Source organism: Colossoma macropomum, unplaced genomic scaffold, assembly GCF_904425465.1.
Source record: "Colossoma macropomum unplaced genomic scaffold, Colossoma_macropomum, whole genome shotgun sequence".
Classification (NCBI taxonomy): Eukaryota; Metazoa; Chordata; class Actinopteri; order Characiformes; family Serrasalmidae; genus Colossoma; species Colossoma macropomum.
In genome coordinates, this window is record NW_023494805.1 from 4,682,357 (window position 1) to 4,706,611 (window position 24,255).

Here is a 24,255-nt window from a genome sequence, read left to right on the forward strand (position 1 = left end):
TCAGGCGATCATTTTGTACAATATTTCAAATTTGGTTATAATCAGAGAAAGACTGATGGTTTGCAGCCCCTTATGTCAAAAAAGCATGGCTGAACAGAGTAATTTATGTCTTGTGGCCTTTCTTTGCAGTAAAGTCAAGATTTTTTTTGATAACTGTTTACCTATAATCTCCACTGATTGTTTTATACCCAATTATGAAACAGTTTCATTTAAGTTCATAGACCAGTTCAAAAAGCTATTTTTTCAAACATTGACCAATTACAGAAAAACTTTAAAGAATTTTAGTAGATTTGTGTGATAAAATGTCTGAGTTAGTGTGTGGTATGAAATTTATTTATAGGACTTATTCTTGTTTATGTTATATAGCACCACCTCATGGCCAATTGAGGTCAAACGTTATAGGCTTTTAGAGATTTTCTGTGAGGACACATCATTCAGTTTGTGTAATGATTGGTCATTTCTAAGCCCTCCAAATATCTGTTGAAAGCTTATTGGCCAGCGGTGGCCATATTTGTCCAATGATTGAGTTGTTCTTAATAATTTGCTTATAAAGTGGACCAATTATGTAGACTGCTAAGGGTAAGCTCAGCTGAGATTTTTGGTTATTATAGCGCCTGCTATTGAACTATCAGTATCAAACTTGGTGGACTTCCACAAAATCATGTGAGGTGTGGGTCTGTTAAGTTTCCTGAGATTTGGCAAAAGCAAGCCCGATCTGTAGCCACTTAGGTGAAATAAGATAAACCTAAATTGGGCTTAATTGGCATGTGGCAGCCATACTGTTTACAAATGTCAATATTTTTTGGATAAGTGTTCAGGGTAAGGATCTTGCAGATAATTTGCTATCAGTTTCATGGGGATAAGGTGAAAAAAAGAGTAAAAATTCTCAAAATAAGGTTTTTCAAAAAAGTAAAATATCTCAAAATGTTTCCAGTGGGGCAAGGGAAGTATTTTGAGGTTTTAATGAATTTTGGTTTAGTATGAGTTAAGAAATCAGTAGCACCAAGAATTATGTCTGTAACCCTCTCAGTTTAGGAGGTACAGAACAAATTTTAAAACACTTTTCTGTAGTTTCCCTTTAGGCCAGTTGGTGTCATCTCGTGTACTTGAGTAGCAGGAGGCTGTTATGCATGGAGATCTATGTTTTGTCCAGATTTTGTCACAATCAGAGAAAAATTTATGGATTTATAGGAACTTATGTCAGAACACGCCAGGCCAAACAGTTTGATTGTCTTCTTGCCATTCTGTGCACTAAAGTCAAGATTTTTTGATAATTATTTACCTACAGACTGGACAGATTGTTTTAAGACCAAATTTGAGACAATTTGATTAATATCTTAGGGCTGGTTCGAAAAGCTCATTTTTCAAACTTTGAACAATTGCAGAAAAAAAAGACCTTAAAAGACTTGTTCTTGAAAAATGGTCAGTTTCCGTGTAAGGTATGACCTGGTGTAATTTGTTTTTTTTTTTATCAAGGATTAAATTTATAGGGATAATCCTAGTTTTTTGTTGAATAGCAGCACCTCATGGCTGATTGGGGTCAGACTTAATAGGCTATTACAGATTGTCTTTGTGAACAGTCATTCAATTTTCATGATGAATGACCAGTGCTAAGTCTGCCAAATGCCTGTTGAAAGCTTATTGGCCAATGGCAGCCATTATTGTCCAATTATTGAGTTGTCCTTAATATCACAGTTATTAAGTAGTACAACAATACAGCATGCAGCGTTTCACCTCAGTCGACCAAGTGGTTACAGAGAAACAGTTTTTGGATATTATAGCGCCCCCTGTTGAATAATTGGTGTTAACCTTGGTGGACTTCCTCAAAGTCATGTTTAGTATTAGACTTTCAAATGTAATGAGAAAAGGCCAAAGCAATCCCAATTTTTAGCAATTTTGTAAATTAATGATGGAAAATATGGTGGGGACCCAAATAGAACCAGTGCAACATTTATGTGTAATAAACTAAGAATTAAGACGAAGCAAGAATTTTGAATGTAGGCCTCATGGTTTCAGTAGAGTTTGGTTGCAGACGTGCACTCTCAGTCAGATGCACTCTCAGCCCCAGTGACATCACGTGCACATGCACTCTCTGCCACAAGCAGCCCAACGGCACGGTAACTTTTGGCTGCTGCTACTAGAACCCATTAAAAATGTCAGTTGGTTCCTGGTGGTTTTCAGTAGTCACTAATGGTGTTCTGTGTTTTCCTGATGGGTTGATATCACAGTGTAAAGGATTCTGATCATTTAATCAGGTGTTATAGGACCTATTCCACATACATTTGATCGGTTTGTCTGATACTGTTTGTGTTTTAGACTGATTGAGGGTAAGAGATCTGACTCACCTGAACCCAGCTGTGTGTCCATGAAAAGTGACCAGTCAAAAGAGGAAATAATATACTTCAGAGATGATAACAGTCCTACTGAGTTCAGGTAAGGATGATGTGACACTCAAGAATGACATGTAAAGATGCTTCTTCCGAACTGTGGTGCAGGTGAAACACTAAACAGCTGTTTAGCTATTATTGGGAGTCATACGTTCACAGCAGCAAATGACAGAAGCCCAGCATGTGTGAGTAACTGCTTGCACTGTAGTAAAACTTTGGTCAAGAGTTTAAACAAGGATGAACTGCACTTTCATTAAAACTGCACAGCCAAATTAGACTTTTCTGCTATTAGGCTGTCAACTGGCATCAGGAATCAAATTCTATTTTTCTCTTTGTCTTTTTGAAAAAATATTCAAATATATGATCTAATTTTAAATACATTATTTGTTGTAAAATCACATTATTTTTCAAGGAAAATAAGTAAGAAGACAGATAACTGCAGTGAATGCCAGATTACCAAGTCAATCTTATGTCTTGTGCATCCACAAAGGGGTATAAATGATCAAGTGACCCCAAAAGCACACAGGGCCAGATTTAGCGTGATGTTAAGAACAAATGGCATGGCCGTAACACATCTGTTCATTCTTAAACGAGGATTACCAGCGTGTTTTCACCGCTTTTGTGATGTGAGGCGTGGCCATGCATTTAATTCATTTACATATGGTGGTAGCGATTCATAACACAGCACAGTCACACAGACATTAAGACCTTAGCCTGTCTGATAGTAATTTTCTTGGTAAAGGCTCATTTATGTTCAACGTTTAATACAGACAAGGACAGATCCCTCTGTCCATACTCTGTGCTTGTTTCTTTCATAATTGTGCACATTTTGTGAAAGCTTATGAATATGGACAAAACGTAAGTACCACCGGAAATCGTGGCTCTTTCGTCTCTTCTGTAGTCCTGTCACCATGTTTGTTGTTGTCAGAAGCTTGGACTCTGGACTGCCCTCTAGTGGATATATTGCTTACCGTCCATGCCAAGATAAGGGACACATAGAAATATGTTGTGACGGTTACATCTTTTTATATATTTATTATTACATTTTTACACTTTCATTTTCGTACATTAAGAGAGTAGGCTCACAAGATGGTCATCAAAAAGGTGCATATTCTAAAAGGCCTATTCTAATGTATTCTGTGATGTATTGCTGTCATTATAAGCTAAAGAGAGGGGCTGCACTGAAAGCATGAAGACACAGACTGTACTGAAAGTAGAAGTTTATAACTTCTACAAGTTGCTGCAGTAGCTGTGTAGCAGCTCAGCCACACAGTTCAACTGTAAAATCCCAAATAATTATAATTAAAGCCAAAATAAATTGTTATTGTGCTTGATAACAATCCGCAATGGCATGTTCTTCCCTCTGCTTTGTAGTCGTCGGTTGTGATAATGTTAATAACTAACTGGCCTGGAACATACTAGGAGCTGCAGCAGAGGCTTTAAACTTTCAAATAGATGTTTTGTGCATTAGTTTGTGTATTTTTTTATAATGTCATATACTGGTGTTTTGGGTGACAGAAAACAGAACTTGGGGAAGATTCTGTCCAGAGTGGAGATTTTAAAACTAATTTCTATGTGTTTATGGGGATGGATGTTTTTGAAAATGTACATTGTGTTTATTACACAATAAACACATATTGTTTCATGAGTGGTGAGCATGCGTTTGTTCAGTTCATCCACAATATGCACAGTATACCATAAAAATAAGTGTTCTCTTTAATAACAGAGTCCAGAAGATGAAATCAGAACCTACCAGAGGAAATATGGAGTCCATATTCAAGGTTTGTATGCTAAGTATATATTAAGATTTAAATTGTTAAATTATCATGAAAGCTGTGTTTTCAGTGGACTGAAAATACAGCTTTCATGAGAGCACTTTTGTTATTTTAGAATAGTATTAGGCTATTTATTCATTTGAGGCGGTATTATGCTACAGAGTGATATACAGTTTAACCTGTGGTAATGGGCAGTAATCCTGACTTGTTATTTCTGAAATAATATAATATACACTGCCTGGCCTTCAGTCTAATATTTTGTTGGACTGCCTTTAGCTTTATTATGGTGCGCGTGCACCGTGCAATTGTTTAGACAGCCTTATGCAAAGATTTATTTCCATCCAGAGTTGCATTCATTTTTGGTCGAGATCTTGTATTGACAATGGGAGTGTATAACCACTCCACAAAGTCTTCACCAGGACATCCCAAAGACGTTCAATGGGGTTAAGGTCGGGACGGTGGTGACCAATTCATGAGTGAGAATGATTCCTCATGCTCCGTGAACCAGTCTTTCACAATTTGAGCTTGATGAATCTTTGCATTGTCGTCCTGGAATATGCCTGTGCCATCAGGGAAGAAAAAATCTATTGATGGGATAACGGGACATGTGATGGTCATTCAGTACATTCAGGTACTCAACTGACTTCATTTTATTGCCACATTACGTTGCTTAGCTTAGCAGTGGCGTCTCTAAATTAGGGGCCGTTGGGGCCTGGCACACACCAGATGTCTCTGGGGAGCAGTGCATGACATGATTAGTAATTCAATATAACAACTAATATATATATTTTTCTTTGGAACTAACATTTTTGCACATTTATTACGTATGACAATGGTAGGGCTGTCCGATAAATTCCAAATATCTTCCAGTACCTGTGGTGTAAACACCAGCAGCTGACCTATTTCTCCTAGCAGTCTTCGTTTGGTGAGCATGGGGCCAGCCTGCCAGCGCTCGTCTAACCAAGTGGGTGTGTTCAGCGCACTTTCAATAACCAGCTGTGGGGCACGGCAATAAAAAATAATACATGTATATATGTCCAGATGTTTAGTAACGTTGTGTACGGTATGTGAGTTGCTACGCAGCCAGCCACTGTTCCTTATCAGCTGTGATGTCCACTTATAATAGCAAGGCAATATAATGGATCAAGTCAAAAAATGTAATAAAAGTTCAATTTGGTGCCAGCCATTAGAGCAGAAATTAGAGATTAAATGTTTGAGACACGCCAGCCACAGGATTTCAACATCATTCAGTCTGGAAAGGACAAAAACTGCTCCTTCAATCCAGAGAGGTCCAAGAGAAAAACATGGCTAACTGTGAGTGTAGCTAAAAACACTCTTCTGCTTTTCTCACTTGCCCTTTCTCTCGCTTGAATTCATTCATGGATTGGTGGACTTTGAGAAAAAAGTTTTAGACGAGCTTTCCCAGATGAAAGATCGTCGTGCCTCTTTTCTTTTCGAGCAGTGATCGTCACTGGTGTGTCATTCTGCATTATTACAGGGCCTCTTATTCCTAATGCCTGGAAAGCAATGTGTTTCCCTGTTCTGATATGTTGCTTTGGATATGTAGTTGCAGACCACAATGATCATATACTGCTAGATAACTCTGGATTTGTAATGCGATGCTGTATAACACGGTTTTGTGAGATCTAATGTCGTTATCATATCGCTCAAATTCCCCACTTCCACTAACTCCTGCACAGCAACTTTTTTTTTGGCCAGGGAATGTACATCATTAAATCATCTGACACCATATCAGTGGCTTTAATATTTTTGTGATTAGTTCCTGGCAGAGCACTCCTAACCAAAAAACATCCAGTATTTACTTGCTTTCTAACATGTAGATGTATAATTTCATTCTTTTCACTTCTTAATTTTTCATATATAACATGCGTTCTTGTGTCATATGTCTGGTTTTTTAATTTGGAGAAATATAAGATCTAAATATTATACTGAAATAAACCACTAATAATGTATTGTAACTGTCATGCATGGTCGAGTAAAAAAAATCAATAATGTACTCATTAACAGGACGCTGTTTCTGTTTCCTTTTTTTTTTTTTATCAGGAGCTGGAGCACAAAGTCATCTCTGTGGTAAAGAATCAGCTGAAGAGGTTTGTAAAGTTACTCAGTTTGGATTACCCAGCATGCTCTGAGAGAGAGGTGGAGGATGAAAAAGATCAGAGCAGTGTCAGAGAGGGGGCGCTGAAGATCACACTGCACGTCCTGAGAAACATGAACCAGACAGACCTCGCTAACACACTACAAACCAGTAAGAGCTCATGTTTATAAAATAACAACTCATTGTGTACAAGCCTCAGTTCCAAAAAAATGTGACAGATTTTTTTCACAGTGTGTTTTTTGTTTTTTCTTTTTTGTACATACGCACTCATTCCAAATTTGATGCCTGCAGTACATTATACAAGTCTTTAGCTACGCAACCATGCAGGGCCTTTGTTGTCATATTTTGCGCTTTATAATGTGCCATGTGTTTTCATTAGTAGTCAGGTCTGAACTGCAAACAGGCCAGTGTAGCACCCATAATCTCTGATTGCACAGCCATGCTGTTGTAAAACACGCAGAATGTGGTTTGGTGTTGTCGTGTTGAAATAAAAATTGATGTAGCTGATAAGATGTCTTTCAGAAGGCAGCATATGTTCCTCCAAAATGTATTGTAGCGTCCTGATACTGGCTTGTTGGGCCAGAGATGCGTGGGCCATGCCCTGAGCCTCCTGGGAGAATGCGGGACAAGCAGTAAGAGAGACTTTAAATGTAAATACTCTGTAAAATTACAGCTTTACAGTCGATTTTTTTGTTAAACATCTCTAAAGTGTAATAAAAACAAGGAAACACTGCATAAATACACTTAGTCTACAGTTTGAAGGTTGCTATTTTTTAAAATAATAGCATAATTATGTTATTTCATAGAATATTCAATCTACAACATGCACATGTCAAGGTACAGATTTTTTTGCTGACTTTAGATTTTTTGAAAGACTTTACTGTCTTTCAAATACTTTAAATTTTTTTTATCTGTCAAAAAATGTTCTTATCCTACAAATTTACAGCAGATAACAGTTAAATATTGGTTGATCTACCTACAAACTATTACGAAGTACTGTTTATCCACACATTCTCACTGTTACAGCATTGGATTCGGTTAAATACAGAAAAACAATGTAAAATTACAATTAACTAACCCAATATAAAAGTCACTGTTTTTTTTTTTATCGTTCTGTATATTCACAGAAATTTGGCATTAACAAAAATTATATACCATAATAAAAAACTATTATGTAAAAATACATCTAAAATTTTGTAATTCCAAAAGTTGTAAGTTAAATCAAAACAAATATTCTAACTTTTCCAATTATTCAACAGTGCTTGGGATGTAATAATATTTTAAATTTCTGTTAAAAGTACTCTTAAGATCTACCTATTTTACAACACATTCCTATAAGTATACATATTCTTGTGGTCAATTTGATATGTTCCTATTTTTTTATTATAGGAATCAACATACTTGATTATCAACATAAACTTTTACTTCAGCAGATAAAAGAATGGTGTACTTTAATTTTACATATATACACATTAAACATATTGCTCTTTTAAAACAATGTGAAACCACTGAACTGACAGTTGAACTTCAACAGTCATGACATTATCATGAAATTAGCATTCAAAATAAAATGGAGGGAAAATAAAAAGAGAATCAGAGAACAATGACCTGTTGAGCAGCTGAAGTCTTAAGCAAGAACAGGCAAAAATGCCACTTACAGTACAGTTAGTATCATTGGTTGTCAAATAATTCAAAAAAGTTCATTAAAAGGAAAGATGATGTCACAAGTGGTAAACATGCCTCTGTCACAACTTTTTTTGTTGTGTGTTACAGCCATCAAATTCTAAATATATATTAAATAAGTTGGTCATTGAAAACATTGGATTTTTTTTTTACTTTTGTCTGTTAAATAAAGGTTCAAGAGAATTAACAAATCAAAAATTCTTGTTTTTATCACATTTTACAAAATGTTTTCAAAATGTTTCTTTTTGAAATGGGGTTTGTACTTTAAGGATTGGTACTTTAACTATATGCAGTACTCACATCAGATATCCAATAGAACGACATGTCACTGTTCATTATCACTGTGCACATTTGTTTTCTTCGGTCTCTATTCACTCACCCTTAACCGTCACTACATAACAGTTTTAACATCAACTCTGAGAAGGATGACAGTCATCTTAAGAGGTTTTCGGACATATCAAGGAGAGAAGTGAAAGCTTGAGTCAGCTTGATAATAATCACGTGCAGCTCTTTGTACTTCTATCAAGAGCTAACATCTTTCACCTTTACTTTTACTGCCAGGTTAGCACATTAAATAAGCTCAGTAATACAATAATGACCACTACATCTCTCTACATAGCTCGGGGCATGAGAAGGGCGTCATCAGGGGGCAGTAATGTTTGTTGACTGAACTGACCACAATAAAAATTTTATTTTTACAGTTTGGAAAGATGTGTTCACATTTCAAGCAAGGCTGATGTATATCATTATTACAGAACAATGCATTTCAGCTATTAATGAAAAAGGGTCTTTAACCTGCTGTTACCTTGCACTACATCACTTAGCTTATTACTATTATCTTACTGCTAATAACGCTAGTATTCATACTATTCATAACATACTTTTACATCAGATTTATTGAAAAAGGTGATTTTCCTCTATTTTACAGGTATATTTGTCTGTAAAAAAATTACATTGTAGTTGTTATTGCTGCTGACATTGTATGTGCTGCGGAATTGTTGTGACATTCTGTGCTGGGCTGTGGGACTGGTTAGTGGAGTTGGATACCTACTGTGGAGTAGAAATGTGTGTCTGTACCATGACAGACCCTGGCTTTTAAACATTACCCTGGTTATAATTTGGACATTGGCCATTTTCTTCTTAGGACTTTTCTTCTTTTCCTCAGAGAGCACAGCATCAGTTATTTTCACATACAATTTGGAAGGTTGACCACATCAGACCACAGTACATATTTCCACTATGCATCATTGCAGATGAGCTCGAGTCCAGACAAGTCAGCAGCATTTCTGTACGTCGTTGACATATGACTTCTGCTGTGCATAGTACAGACTTTAACTTGCATTTGTGGATGTAGCAGTGAACTTAGTTCACTGACAGTGGTTAGTCCTGAGCTCATGTAGTTGAATCCATCGCAGAACCATGCAGGTTTTTAATGCAGAGTCATCTGAGGTGTTAAAGGTCACAGGCATTCAGTTGTGGTTTTTGGCCTTGCACAGTGAGATTTCTTCTGATTCTATTAATCTTTTGATGACTTTATGCAATGTGGAAGCTGGAATACCTAAAATCCTTACAATCACTCATTTGTGTAAGGGTTGGCTCCAGGGCTAGGCCACCGCCGGCCACCAGGGGGAGTCAACGACCCAAATGAGCCACACCTGCTCAGGGGGCTTTATAAGGGCTGAGAAGAAGACACACTTTGCTGAGTCTTTGTTTCAGAGTTCTGGCAAACAGACTGGCCGGTAATCTCGGGTAGAAGCTCTAGAGAACTTCTCTCGAGCTTCTTTTCTCCTTGTCACTACTCGAGCCTATCCCCTTTTCTCAAGTTGTGTCTTTCTTCCTTTGAAAAAAAAACAAACAAACAAAAAAAACTAAAGAACTAAAGCTAGAGAAGGGACAAGTTTGCCCCTTTCTCCTTTTCATTCTTCTTTGTGCATTCTTTTCTGTTGGGAAAGTTATCATTTCCTCAGTGTTTGAGAGAGCCAGTCTTTCCCCTGGCGTCCTTTGTTTTGTTCCCGCCTAAGCCTTAGCAGGTGGGCTTTCATACATCCTCTTGTTTTCCACCCGTTTCCGGCGTTCCCTTTTAAGGTGAACCCTCCCTACACCACGTGACACGGCCTCCATAGTGCAGTGGTAGAGCGCCGGTTTATTAACATGGTGGTGTGGGTTCGAGCCCCGGCATCCGTGGTTATATATATAATTTTAATAATACCTTCCAATCGCATAGAAGCTCAGCGTTTGGGTCCTGCCTTCCAAAACCCTGTGATGGCTCACCCGGGTGGCCTCTGAAATACCACCCAGACGGCCTGCGTTCTAAGCCCACCTCTGGCAAGCCGCCACATTACAAATTGAGGAACATTTTTAAACTGTTGAATTATTCACTTAACATTTCACAATGTTCTTACCAAGTTCTTCTGCCCAGAATTCTTGATAACGATATGTTTTTGAAATTGAGGATTGTAAATTATTTTCAAGAGTTTACCTGATCATGATATGATGATAATGTTACATTACAGATGAAGAAATATTTTGATGTGTTTATTGTTACTGCTTCCTCTTTTTATTAGAACTGGCTCCTTCTTGCCATCAAAAGCTCAAATCAACACTAAAGGAAAAATGTCAGAAAATTAATGAAGGAATCTCAAATCCTGGAACCTCAAAATGTCTGAATGAAATCTACACAGAGCTGTACATCACAGAGGGCGGGAGTGGAGAGGTCAATAATGAACATGAGGTCAGACAGATTGAAACAGCATCCAGGAGACCAACAACACAGGAGACGCCCATCAAATGTAACGACATCTTTAAAGACAAACCCTTCAGAACTGTGCTGACTAAAGGAGTTGCTGGAATTGGAAAAACAGTCTCTGTGCAGAAGTTCATTCTGGACTGGGCTGAAGGAAAAGCCAATCAGGATGTTCTCTTCATATTTCCACTTCCTTTTAGAGAGCTCAATTTGATAAAGAATAAAAGACTCAGTCTGGTGGAGCTTCTTCGTCAATTTTTCACAGATACAAATGAATTAAAACCCAGAGACTATAATCAGTATAAAGTCTTGTTCATCTTTGATGGTCTGGATGAATGTCGACTTCCTCTAAATTTCCAGAACAATGAGAGCTTATTTGATTTAACAGAGTCAGCCTCAGTGGATGTGCTGCTGACAAACCTCATCAAGGGGAATCTGCTTCCCTCTGCTCTCCTATGGATAACTACTCGACCAGCAGCAGCCAGTCAGATCCCTCCTGACTGTATTAACCAAGTAACAGAGGTACGAGGGTTCAATGACCCTCAGAAAGAGGAATACATCAGGAAAAGGATCAGTGATCAGAGCCTTGCTGAAAGAATCATTACACACATGAAGTCCTCAAGAAGCCTCTACATCATGTGCCACATCCCAGTCTTCTGTTGGATTGCAGCCACTGTTCTAGAGAGACTGTTGGGTGAAGCAGAGAGTGGAGACATCCCCAAGACTCTGACTCAGATGTTCACCCATTTTCTTGTGTTTCAGATCAAACACAGCAGCCAAAAGTACCAAAGAAACAGTGACATTGATCATGAGCAGACTAGAAAGATTATCTTGGCACTGGGAAAACTGGCTTTCCAACAGCTGGAGAAGGGAAACCTGATCTTCTATGAGGAAGACCTGAGAGAGTGTGGCATTGATGTCAGAGAGGTATCAGTGTACTCAGGAGTTTGTACCCAGATCTTTAGAGAGGAGTCGGAGCTGTACCTGGGGAAGGTTTTCAGCTTTGTGCATCTGAGTGTTCAGGAGTTTCTGGCTGCTCTATATGCATTTATTTCCTTCATCTCCAACAACACAAATGTGCTAGCACAACAAGCCACTGGATTTTATTGGATATTTGGTTTCTTCAAAAAGTCAACAATGTCAGACTTCCTCAAGAGTGCAGTGGACAAAGCTTTACAGAGTGAGAACGGACACCTGGACCTTTTTCTCCGCTTCCTTCTGGGCCTCTCACTGGAGTCTAATCAGACTCTCTTGCGATGCCTACTGACACAGACAGGAAACAGCTCTCAGAGTAAAGAGGAAATAGTCAAGCACATCAAGGAGAAGATCAGGGAGAATCCCTCTCCAGAGAAAACAATCAGTCTGTTCCACTGTCTAAATGAACTCAACGATCTTTCTCTAGTGCAGGAAGTTCAATCATACCTGAACAGAGGAGGTTCCAGTGGTCTCGGTGGAGCTAAGCTCTCCCCTGCTCAGTGGTCAGCTGTGGCGTTTGTGATTCTGAATTCAGAAGAGGAGCTGGATGAGTTTGACCTGAGTAAATTTGACCCATCAGAGGAATGTCTTCTGAGGCTACTGCCAGTGGCCAAAGCATCCAGAAAAGTTGTGTGAGTATTTATATTCCTAAGTGTTTTGCTGAACTGTGTGTTGTTTTAATTTATACAACAGTCAGTTCCGGCCACGCAAGCTGATTGGATGAGAGGTGTTCTAACCGTGCTGTTATTTCACCATAACATTTTTTTTTTTTCGCAAACACTGTACCTCACTCCGCTGAGACACTGTTGCTAAGCACCGAGTTTGACAGCTGTAGGAGACGCTCAAGCTATTTGAAGGTTTTTACTTCCTACTTTGTGCACAAACAGAAAACGGATACTTTTAAGGTCACATTTGACGGACAGCTGATTTGGTCAGACTCTGAAGATAAGACTACACTAAATTCCCAATTGGGAATTCATGGGTTCATTTCTGGCTGATTCCAGGTTGTTTAACTGTTCTTCTGTCACAGCTGCCGACTGAAAAGCTGCTCAGTGGTGATGACAGTTTGGGAATTTAGTGTAAGGAGCTGCAGCGAGTGAGCGGAGTTCATTACTCTAGCAATGAAGTAACAAGCTGCTCGTTAAGGAACTATAATTAGGCGGAAGGAACTGCAAACATTAAAACATATTAAATGCCGCGTTCACTGCCCAGTTTATTAATTTATTACTTTATTTATTTAACTGTTGTATAAAAGCAATAGAACACTCAAGGTTGTGTTATTGCCAATAACATCACAGCTGTGATGATCTACGCTATGTTATTTCATGATAACACACTCGTGTTCTATTACTTAAGTATAACAGATGTACTGCATTCCAACAAACCACTTTAAGATTTATTGATTTTAACATTTTATGGCACTGTGCTAGAATCCCACTGCGGGTCTGGGCTGTATAATGCTTGCTTGCTACTGTTGTGATCTTTTAGACTAATTTGGCAATTGTTTGACAACACTATATCGCTGTTTAGAGACCAGTGGAAGAACAATGCCAAGTTTGACAGTTGGGTGTATTGACTATTCTTTATGGCTTTGAAAGTTGTGCTTGGACTTGGATACAGTTAGCCTACCAACAGTTTCCCAGGATAGGGTGAGTAGGTAATGAATTTTTTTCCACCATTTGGACCTTACAAGTTAATGTGAGGATTCACATTTTGAAATGGCGAAATGGGTCATGATATGCACCAATGTCAAAGCCATATCAACTACAGAGAAAAGAAATCAAATACTTGAGAAAGTAAATAAACTGGCTGTTTTAAAATGTCACATTTAGTGAACATCAAATAGTAAGTTAACAGAACAGTTATACAGTGTTACATTCTGTTGATTCATTATTTGAAGTACAATAAAATAAAAAATAATAAGGCAGGCAGGTTACTAAGTCCAAATCAGTTTTTGCAGTGTGCATTAAAAAATCACGCATTTGAGAGCCTCACGTTGCGTGTGAAAAAGTATACCTAAATATACAAAAAATTGCAGGGCCGTGCAGACCTCTAACAGTGTTTATCAGGACATAAAATGACCAAGATGGAATGCTGTGTTTTAGCACAATGTGATCTTGTTTGATCTTTTGTATTGAAAATATTGTTTCTTTTTTTTGTTTTTTTGGTGAAACTTGTTTCATTGAATGACTGTTTTATCTCTTAAAATATATAAAACTACAGATTAAACACAAATTAGCTCAGCAATGTTTTTCAACTTTTTGAAGCTGTCAGTACTGAGAGGAAAAATACTGACTCTTCTTTCTATGAAAGGTAATCTGCAAATTTACACACAAGACTTCAACATGCAAAGAAAGTTACTTCATTTGTTTAATGATTTGTTGTTAAGACTGTTAAAAGCTTAATGTGTTGACATTAAGTGCATAAAAGTGCAATTATTGTTTCCTCCATTGGAAGATGGTATTTTGAGACAGAGGAAAGACCAGGGTTGGGAACTAGTGTTTTAGGATAATCTGAATTAGTTTTGATATTTACAGTCAAGCTGCCAGCCTGTAACAAGCTACAAAATTTTTCAAACAACAATTACGCTGCACCTATTTCTCCTCCTTTTATCAGAACCACTACCCTTCAACTACTAGAAAATGTTTTTGTCATTGTTCTTTACAGTTTATTTTACTTTCTGACTCTCTCTGAAATTGGTGAAAACCAACTATAACCAGCAATAACATCTCCACATATCTAGGGATGTGCTGCCCTCTGGTAGGTTTCAAGTAAACTCTGGGATGTTGCTATCCTAAAGAGAAATGTGACACTGTTTTATAAGGCTGAGCAACACACCCCTCAAAAAAGCTTGTTACTGGCATTCTCTGTGAACCCACTAAGTCTTGACCCCATCTGAGAATCCATCTACTAAACACACTCCTTCATTGCCTTTAAACAGGTCATCAACCAGTAAACCTGCCTTAAATAAAACCTGAATAAATTATTTTATTTGTGTCAAATAAGAACAAACAGCTGGAATGTGGCTACTAATATATCACTATATAACTATATATTAGACAACAGATCAGTCATTTTCTTGAAAATATCAGATAATTATGATTTATTATGAATCAATAGAATGTGTAACAAAACTCAACTATGAGACAGGTTCTAAGCCTTTGTAAAACACTTGATACATGCACATCTGACCACACATTAATTATATTCCGTATTAATGCGGCATGTTTTTAAAATCATTTTGGATCAGAGACATTTTACTCTTTTTTTTGTCTCCACTGTATTTGCTTCAGTTGTTTTTGTATCGACTTTTAGAGTTATAGGGTGCTATTAGTAAATGTGTCGTCTATATTTATATTTTAATTTATATTGTGACTCTATTTGGACCTGCTTCTTCCACCTCCACCTCTCTATCATTACCCACACATGCAGATAGTTTATGGACTCATTTACACTCCCACATATACTCTCTGTTTGGCTTTACTCTTTGTGAAATCTCTGTTTTTTCATATTAAGTACTTGTGTTTTGTTTACCGCTTTTCTCCAAATGGATTTGTGGCCTGTGTGTACCTGCCTGCCTGTACTCTGGCCCCTGTCTGTTGTGACTACAAGTGTTGGACATGTAGCCCTAACACTTCACCCTACCCCTCTATCTCAACAAAAATCGGGACACCCTAACCCTAAACGTAAACGCGCAAAACAGGGGGCTAAGGGCCAAGTGATGGGGCAAGGGGTGAAATGGGACTGGGCCTTATTGTCATTTTAGTGATGAAGAATTAGCCAATATAAACATTCTGTCCTTGAGAGCTCACACATGAAAACTCACTAACAGAATGACCCACATTTTCATAAGAAAAGAAATAGAAAATGCATTTCTTGTACTCTACATCTGCTGTTACTGTAAAAAAAATTGATGTCTGTAAGATGCTTAGTCATACAGAAGTAATGGAGCACATTTACTTCCTATGAAGGCGCTTTTAGGAAAATGTAACTGTGCTGCATGCAGTCTGCTCTACAAAGAAATGAGAGGGTTTAATCTGATTGTTGTTTATTAAAGTTAATAAAGTGGTGAGTTTTTCTTCTTTTCTCTACAGACTGGAATGCTGCAGTATTACAGAGAAAGGCTGTGCTGCTCTAGTTTCAGCTGTGAAATCAAACCCCTCACACCTAAGAGAGCTTAATCTGAACTCCAATAAACCAGGAGAGTCTGGAGTGAAGCTGCTCTCTGATCTACTGGATGATCCGCAGTGTAAACTGGAGAAACTACAGTGAGTTACTGAATTATTGTCTCTGTATAAGCACATCAACAAAATATGTTATTAGAATTGAAAAGGATTTTTTTTTTTTTTTAGAAAAACATTTCTACATACAATGTGTGTGTGAGCATGAGAGAGACACACACACAATTCCCACTGAATCTTGAAAAGTCTGATAAAGTCTTAAAATAAGGTAATAAAATCTTAGCAGTTTCAGCTGATGCACAGTATTAAAGGCCTCTGATCAGATTACAGTGCAATTCAGGACATAATTGTAAGATGATGCCCAAAGAACATGTTGAAAACTGAGTCATTTTGTATAATAAACTAATTCAAAATAGTCTGTCAGCCAATATATCCATTTGACAGAGGTTCTGTATTCAAAACTGAATGCTGATAAAGAACTAGAGGACAGCAGAACTGATCCAGTCAAACACACTGAAAAGACCAAAAAGGGGATCGTGCAATCTTAAAACATATACAGCTTTTTTAAAATAAAATAGATATGTATGCCATATTTAAGTGTACATGTTCTGAGGTGGAAATGCTATTATTTTTATGCTGAGGTCTTTAAAAGGTATTAAAAAGAATGGAAATTGATTTTTAAAATTGTGTAGCAACCTTTAGAGAGAGACGTGTGTGTGTGTGTGTGTGTGTGTGTGTGTGTGTGTGTGTGTGTGTGTGTGTGTGTTAGAGATCATGTACAAAATTGTGTTCAAACACTAAGTAAATGCAGCTAATTTAATTACTAGCTTAATGACATTTAGCTATTGCTATTTGTAGATTAATTTTTCAATTAGTCTTTACAATATAAATAAAGTGTTATAAATAAAATTATTATTATTATTATTATTATTATTATTATTATTGTCAGTAGTAGTAGTAGTAGTAGTATAAATGTGAATAAATAAATACTGAACATTGGTGTGTTTTATCATATCAATTCTTCACATTTTCCATTTGAGGGAATGTGTTTAGTAATTGATCATTGCTTTAAAATAACAGATTCACTAAATGTATTGCCTTTATATAGACAAAGTTTTGAAAACTAAATATTTTCACCAACCTTTTAAATTTATTATTTCATAAAAGATGTCCTTTATATAGACAAAGACTTAGCCAATATAAATGTCCTGTCCTTGAGAGATGTCCTCACACATAAAAAAATCACAAATGCATTTTTAGCAAGGTACATCAGTTATATATTTACTATTGAAATAAGAATGTAAACAATCAGTTATATAGAAGTAATTAATCACATCTACTTTCTATGGTGGTGCTGTTAGGAAAATGTCAATGTCCTGCATGATCTCCTCTGAAAACTTCAGGTAATTTTTCTTCTTCTCTCTACAGGCTGTCTGACTGCATGATTACAGCACCAGGTTGTGCTGCTCTGGTTTCAGCTCTGAAATCAAACCCCTCACACTTGAGAGAGCTGAATCTGAGCTGGAATGAACCAGGAGAAACAGAAGTGAAGCTGCTCTCTGATCTACTGAAGGATCCATTCTGTAAATTGGAGAATCTACAGTGAGTTACAGAATTACTGTCTCTATATAAACACATACACTAACAGAGAATGTTATCAGAATTACTTAAAAACCTCTTCTACATACAGTGTGTGTGCACGCGTGTGTGAGAGAGAGACATCCTTAAAAAGTCTTAAAATAGATTTTGAAACTTTAAGATGATAAGATTTCTGACAACATCTTAATTTTTACTGTAAGAGATATTAGGTTTTTGGGATGTTCAGGCATATTTTAATGCATCAGATTTTGGTAAAGTAAGATTGATCCAGTTTGGATCTTTTGTTTCCAGTGAGGAGCGTTGTAACCAGTTAAAAACTAACCATCATGGAAACACTGTTCCTTACTGTCCATGTGCACCATTTCTAGTTTGAAACTGATGCTAGTAGAAACTTATTTAGAGATCAAAGAAAGGAGCAGCTACTGCCATGCACTAGAACAGTTTTGAAAACTAAATATTTTCACCAACCTTTTAAATTTATTATGTCATAAAAGATGTCCAGTGAAACTTACAGAAAATTCTGTAAAACTGAGTGCACACCACCACACACATAACTGAAGTGTTTTCATGGCAGAATATTAAAGTAACCATTAACTAAATCATTAGATCAGTCAATCAAATTTGATTCTAATTTGAACCCTATAATTGTTTCATTCTGAAAAGATGTTTTGTTAGGTAAAAACAAAACATGTCATTTCACAATGTCAAATTATGCACATACTAAAATGAACTAAATTTAATGTAGTATTAATTGACAAGCTAAAGTCAGGACAGACCACGTTGGCAAAGTCCTTGTCCCTACATGTAAATGTAATGATAGCCCACACACTCTCTAACAGAACGAACCACATTCACATAAACAACAAGATAGAGTGAGAAAAAGAGAATGCATTTCTAGTACTTTATATTAGTTTATATTTACTACTGAAATGATATAAATGATATAAATGATTGCTTGTACATAAGTAATAAAACCACATCTATGGAAGACACCGCTGCATGTCTGAATGGACATCACTGCAGCACATCTAATTACACTTGTTTATAATGTATTTATTCTAACCTCACCGAGTTTTACTCTGGTAGAACTGGTAGTCATGACAATACCAAGAATACATCTGAGACAAATGAGAGAGAGAGAAAGGGTGTGTATGTGTGTGAGAGAGTGTAGCTTTTAAAGATTTTTGTGTTTTGTAAATTCTGTAACTTTTGTTGTGTGTTTCTCATTTTGTCTTCATTTTATCTGCTGAACTGATGTTCATGTTTGAGATGACAATGTTTCTAACAGATCATCATTTCTCTCTCAGGCTGTGTGGTTGTTATCTTACAGAGAAAAGCTGTGCAGCTCTGTCCTCAGCTCTCACCTCAAACTCCTCAAGACTGAGAGAACTGAACCTGAGTTACAATGAACTGCAGGACTCAGGGCTGGAGCCGCTCTCTGCTGAACTGGAGAATCCAAACTGTGTACTGGAGAAACTAGAGTGAGATCATCACTTTCACACACATCACACACACTTATCATGAGATACAGAAATCATGAGATTATTCAACCAGCTTCAAGACATTTCACTTGTTTTAGTATTTTCTTCTAAAAAATGTAAATTTTATTTATAGATTAGAAATGTTAAATATATTAATTAAATTGATTTAGGATAAAGTGTCTGTGCATGAAAGTGAGAAAGAGAGAGTATGTACATTAGTGTGTGTGTGTGTGTGTGTGTGTCAGTGTGAGAGAGAAAGAGAGGGTGTGTGTGTGTGTGTGTGTGTGTGTGTGTGTGTGAGAATGCAAGAGTATGTACATTAGTGTGTGTGTGTGTATGTGTGTGTGGAGCTGCTCTCTTCTGGACTGGAGAATCCACACTGTAAACTGGAGAAACTGGGATGTGATCATTATGGAGAGCCATTTATAGTAAAACACATATAAACACTTGAACATACGCACAGCTTAGACCCACTTGCACAAACACATACATACTCATACACATCACTTTTATGTACAAGTGTGTCTAAATGATTGTATGCAGGCTGCAGTCATTGGTGTGTGCACAACAATTTTCAGCATGCCCAAAAGTAATTTTTATTGTAGCAGGAAGGCAGAGTTTTAGAAAATAAGAGCATGCTCAGCAGCACAAAGGAAAAGAGTTTCTGGAAATCTCCAGACACTCAGGATGTTCAGGATGAGCAAACAACTGCTCCCATCAGTTTAATAAGTCTTTTAATTTTTAATCAGCCTTTCAGTGTTGCTGGTGACAGAGAGGATATTTCATTTTGCCGAGTATGGAATCCATACAAGATGACCTGCTAGACAGGCACTTCACTGAACTGGAGCACCTTACAAAAACCATTAGAGAATGCACAACTCTACTGGAGTCATTATGTCAGCATCTAATCTTTGTTGAAGGTTGAAGGTCAAAGACACTATGGAAACAATATTCTTGTAGACCCAATATTAGGGCTGGGTATCACCACTGATTTCCCGAATCGATTCAATTCCGTTTCACAAGGTCCCAATTCAATTTGATTTCTGATTCGATTTGGTTCGGTTCGATTAGATTATGATTCATTTAGGGATACTTCAGTCACCATAACAGGTTTTGTTTGGATATGAAAAGAGATTTTCAAAGAGCTAACGTTGTAATTGTACAAGGAACACTCAACCTATGGTAATTAAAAATATTAGTGTTTACATGAAGAATTAACCCAAAACAGTTACACAAATCTTTTTATTATTTAATGTGTCCAACTACACTACAACAGTGTACATGTAATGTAAACATACAATTGTGATTATCTCACACACTTCCACACAATTCCAGTGTCAAAAAAGGCCTTGAAACAGGTTTTGAATTGCCTTTTAAAGTGCAATTAAATTTATTTTTAAAAAGGAAAAATCAGTCATGTAAATTGTATGTAAATGAACATTGTAAACTCTGAGGTCCATAAAACAAATCTATTCATGACTGCTCTCTCACTTCTTGGAGATTGTGACATTTTTCTGCAAGAACAGGAGCTGATTTACATGTTGTGGAGTGAGACAGCTCTTTTGTGCAGAAAAAATATAGCCTGCTGTTGAGAAAACTCTCTGAGAAGGGACGCTGGTTCCAGGGAAACAAATGACGTTTGGCTTGGTGAGCCAAAAGAGAATATTCCCCTGCATGCACCCTCCACCAGGTCAGTGGATTTTCAGAGAGCGGAATAGGTTTTACTTCCCTGTATCAGTTCACTTTTTCTCGTGCTTTGTCAGCCGCCATTTTCTGCGATAGTGTCTTTTGGTGTGTAGGCCGGTCCACGGAGAGCCATCAATGCAGAAGATTCCTATGGCCTTTTGGGTGGAAAACTTCAACAGGATCAAGGGAGTTGTCTTCTTGCTTTACAGGCACAGTGTGCTCTGCTACATCACCATCAGATTGTTGCTGTTGAAAGATGGAAATATTCAAGAATAAAATTCAATGGAAAATCAATTGGGAAAGCCAGTCAAAGGGGAATTTGTTGTTTAATATTGCTAACAAAAAAAGAAAAAAGGACTATTTTGAAAGTATATTCATATACAGCTGTGAAGGTTATTTCTGTACTTGCATAGCTTCAGTCACCAGTTTAGAAAAAGTCTTGTCACGGGCCTCATCGGACAAGAAAGGCAGGGCCTAATGCTGATGCTACATACAGCTTGTCTTTCAGCACCACTTATCTTAAAAAAAAGATTTCACATATTTAACTGACTGACACACACCATGTATATTTATTTCATAACGTAAAGTTACAAAGCATTTAGCCTTTTGTATTTTATACACAAAGCTCAATGTTTTTGTCCTCCCTAACACGCGCACACACACACGTTAAGTAAGCATACCTCGATTTCAAATTGTTGTTTGCAGCAGTCTTAAGGCCCTTAATCACGGTGGAGTCGTGGGGGACACTGCTTATCTCCTCTAGTAGCTGTGAATGCAGAGGCGCAATGACGGATAGAGTTGGGGACTTCTCCTCCGACATTACAAAGGTGGCTGCCTTCAGAGGCCCTAGAGCTTTCACCACATCTTCTGCAACAGTTATATCAAGCTTGGTCAGCAAGCAGATATTGCTTTCATTCCTGCATACTTCTGGTGACAGCAGAGTTGCTGAGATCGCTGGTTGCTTGCACAGAAAGCGTTCTAGCATCTCCAGTGCCCTATTCCCACAAGTTGCCACATCTGTCATCAACTTGTGTGCAGGCAGCCCCAGTATCTTTTGCTTCTCTTTGAATTAGTGGCTTGCCATAGTGCTCCAAAGAAAAAATGATGCAATGCGCCTCACTCCGCCAAGCAAACACACAACAGGTGGAATTTTGAGAGCTGCCTGTGAGGCTAAATTGAGTGTGTGGGGAAACAACCAACTTGTTGCACATTGGGTAATTCCACAGCATGGGTCATGTTCACAGCGTTGTCTGTCACAATAGTTGGATCTTTGTTTGCAAGCTCCCACTCTTGTATCACCTCGGACAACAGTTCAGCTAGATTACTGGCCATGTGACTGGTTTCAATTGTCTGTAGAACATGAGACATGAGCCTCCATTTGACGTTGATAAATTGAGCTGTAATTGTTAGGTACGAATCAATTGCTCTGGATATCCAGCTGTCACAAGTTAGGACTACCCACTCTGTTGACTTAAGTAAAGTTGCGATGCAATGTTTCATGTCTGCGTACAGGTTTGGAATGGCCACTTCACTCAAATGTTTACGGGTGGGTAAAACACGTGGCTCCAGAATATTAATGAGGCTTCGGAAGCCATCGTTTTCAACAACGCTGTATGAACATATATCTTTACATACAAAAGTTCCCCAAGTTATTTTTTGGCATGGGGAGAACTGGGGAGAACAAGGTAATTTCAGCGCAAATGCCTGCTCTAGTGGAGGTTGTTTACGGTCTGGCGTTTTTTGGATATCAGGGTTGCGTCGCGTTAAATAGTTTCTCAGATTTGTGGTATTCCCACAATATTTCACCTCCATGTTGCACATCTTATATACGACTTTGCTTTTGTCCAGCTTTTCCCTACCGTCATGGTTTCTGAATCCAAAATGTAACCAGACATCTGCTTTCAGCTGTTAGCCATCTTGGACAACACCTCACACCTCCTGCATGCTACACTGGATAAACAGAGAAGCACATTCAGTATCAGACTGTTACAGCTGTGCTGTGTTAAAGAGCGCCATGTGAAATCTTTCTTACCCACTGCTATATGGCTTTACAACGAGTCTCCTTACTGCAGAGATGGTACTGATCTCCTGCTGTCTGTCTACCTTCAGGTTCTGGGGACATCTTCACTTCAGCTCCAGCCATGCTTAATTGATGTGCAGGCCAAAACTTGTTGCAGATTAAACCCCCCCCTACCCAATAACAACTCCTAGCGGCACTGCTGGTGTTCTGATATATTATCCTACTTTCTCAAAATGTCTTACTGCAGCACGTATTTAACATTAGCACCCTACTTATAACTATAGGTAGGATACTTTGTTAGCCTAAATTACTTTATCATAGGGTAAGTAATAACATTAAGTTGAGTCTGTGTGACATACTCAAAATGAGGCTAAATTAACATTAAAAACACAATATAGAGTTATGGAGTAACTGAAGGTTGGGAGGAGAAACTTTGCTACAATCTCTCCAATGCTCTATAAATTCACATCCTTACCATCAGTCTCCTGTAACAAAGTTCTCACAGTCAGCTGTGAGATGCCAGTGGAGCTATAAGCCACTCTCCCACAGACCTCCACTCTTTTGATCCATTTTCACCATAACTGGTGCCCTAGCTAGTTTGGCCTCAATAGGATCCGTCTACCTGGCCAATTTCCCCACCCACGCATGCGCTACCTGTCTGGTTTCAGTGCTTTCAGAGCAGCTGCAGTGCTCTCAAGCCTCAGAGGCTCACATTACTTGCGTACCTCCACGCCTGCTCTTGCCCCCACTATCCTTGTCCAATCTGAATCTCTGACTGAGATGCAACCATGCATCACAGACAAATCCCTTTACCTGGATTGAATTTTTCCATTTTGTCTTAGCTCTGTTGGAGGTAAACAAGGCCTGCTCTTTGCCAGGATTGTTGGCCACCTTCAGCTGGTGTGGCCGTGCAAACCACGTGACCACGCCACTGTGTCAATGTTCACCCTACACGATGACATTACCACAGCAATGCACATTTTATACTACAACATTACTCCTTCATTATCCTTTCCAAACAGTTACACAAGCTGCCATTCCTCTTCTCTCTTGCTATTGCCTTGCTATTTATTCCCATTTTCCCTAGTACAGGGCCAAAGTTCCTGTCCCCTACCATGCTTTGCATCTGCTTAGTTGGATGCAATCTCTTATTATGTTAAACCAATCCTTGCCGCTTTCACCCTCAGCTTACTCATCAGAAGTTCAGACCCGGATATCTGTTAAGCAGCTCACAACCCTGTCGCCATCAAGATATTACACTGAATCAAACTCACCTGCTTCATCTTTCCTCTCATCTTACAAGTTTAATAGCAATACAACCTACTCCAAGTGCCATGCAATGGGCCAAGACCTCTTTTCTGCCTAGGCTGAACTCATACACCAAACCATATGAAGCGTAGCATTATGCCCAACTCAGATATCCAAATACTAGAGCATCTGACCAACCCATTTGATTGAATTCAACTCCTTCAAATCCCACCATACCCTCTTACCAAGTTCTCCACCCAAGCAGCTACAATTTTGTCAGTGTTTCAAAATCAGCTCTTGGAGGACCGAGATTTCTAGTCCACTGTCTTTCTCATCATGTGAAGATCCCTCAAACATA

General features: G+C 38.0%; 2 protein-coding genes across 3 annotated transcripts in view; both read left to right on the forward strand.

Moving 5' to 3' along the window:
- The window catches only part of LOC118825974 (E3 ubiquitin-protein ligase TRIM39-like), a 424,414-nt gene that overhangs the window by 364,476 nt on the left and 35,683 nt on the right, over positions 1-24,255 (forward strand). The gene's annotated exons all lie outside the window — the stretch shown is intronic.
- The window catches only part of LOC118825936 (NACHT, LRR and PYD domains-containing protein 3-like), a 31,631-nt gene that overhangs the window by 3,779 nt on the left and 3,597 nt on the right, over positions 1-24,255 (forward strand). Inside the window, exons 4-10 of the mRNA XM_036596801.1 lie at positions 2,317-2,433; positions 4,114-4,168; positions 6,227-6,431; positions 10,529-12,314; positions 15,777-15,950; positions 17,292-17,465; positions 18,770-18,943. Coding sequence (XP_036452694.1) covers positions 2,317-2,433; positions 4,114-4,168; positions 6,227-6,431; positions 10,529-12,314; positions 15,777-15,950; positions 17,292-17,465; positions 18,770-18,943 — 2,685 coding nt within the window. The remainder of the gene's footprint in view (positions 1-2,316; positions 2,434-4,113; positions 4,169-6,226; positions 6,432-10,528; positions 12,315-15,776; positions 15,951-17,291; positions 17,466-18,769; positions 18,944-24,255) is intronic.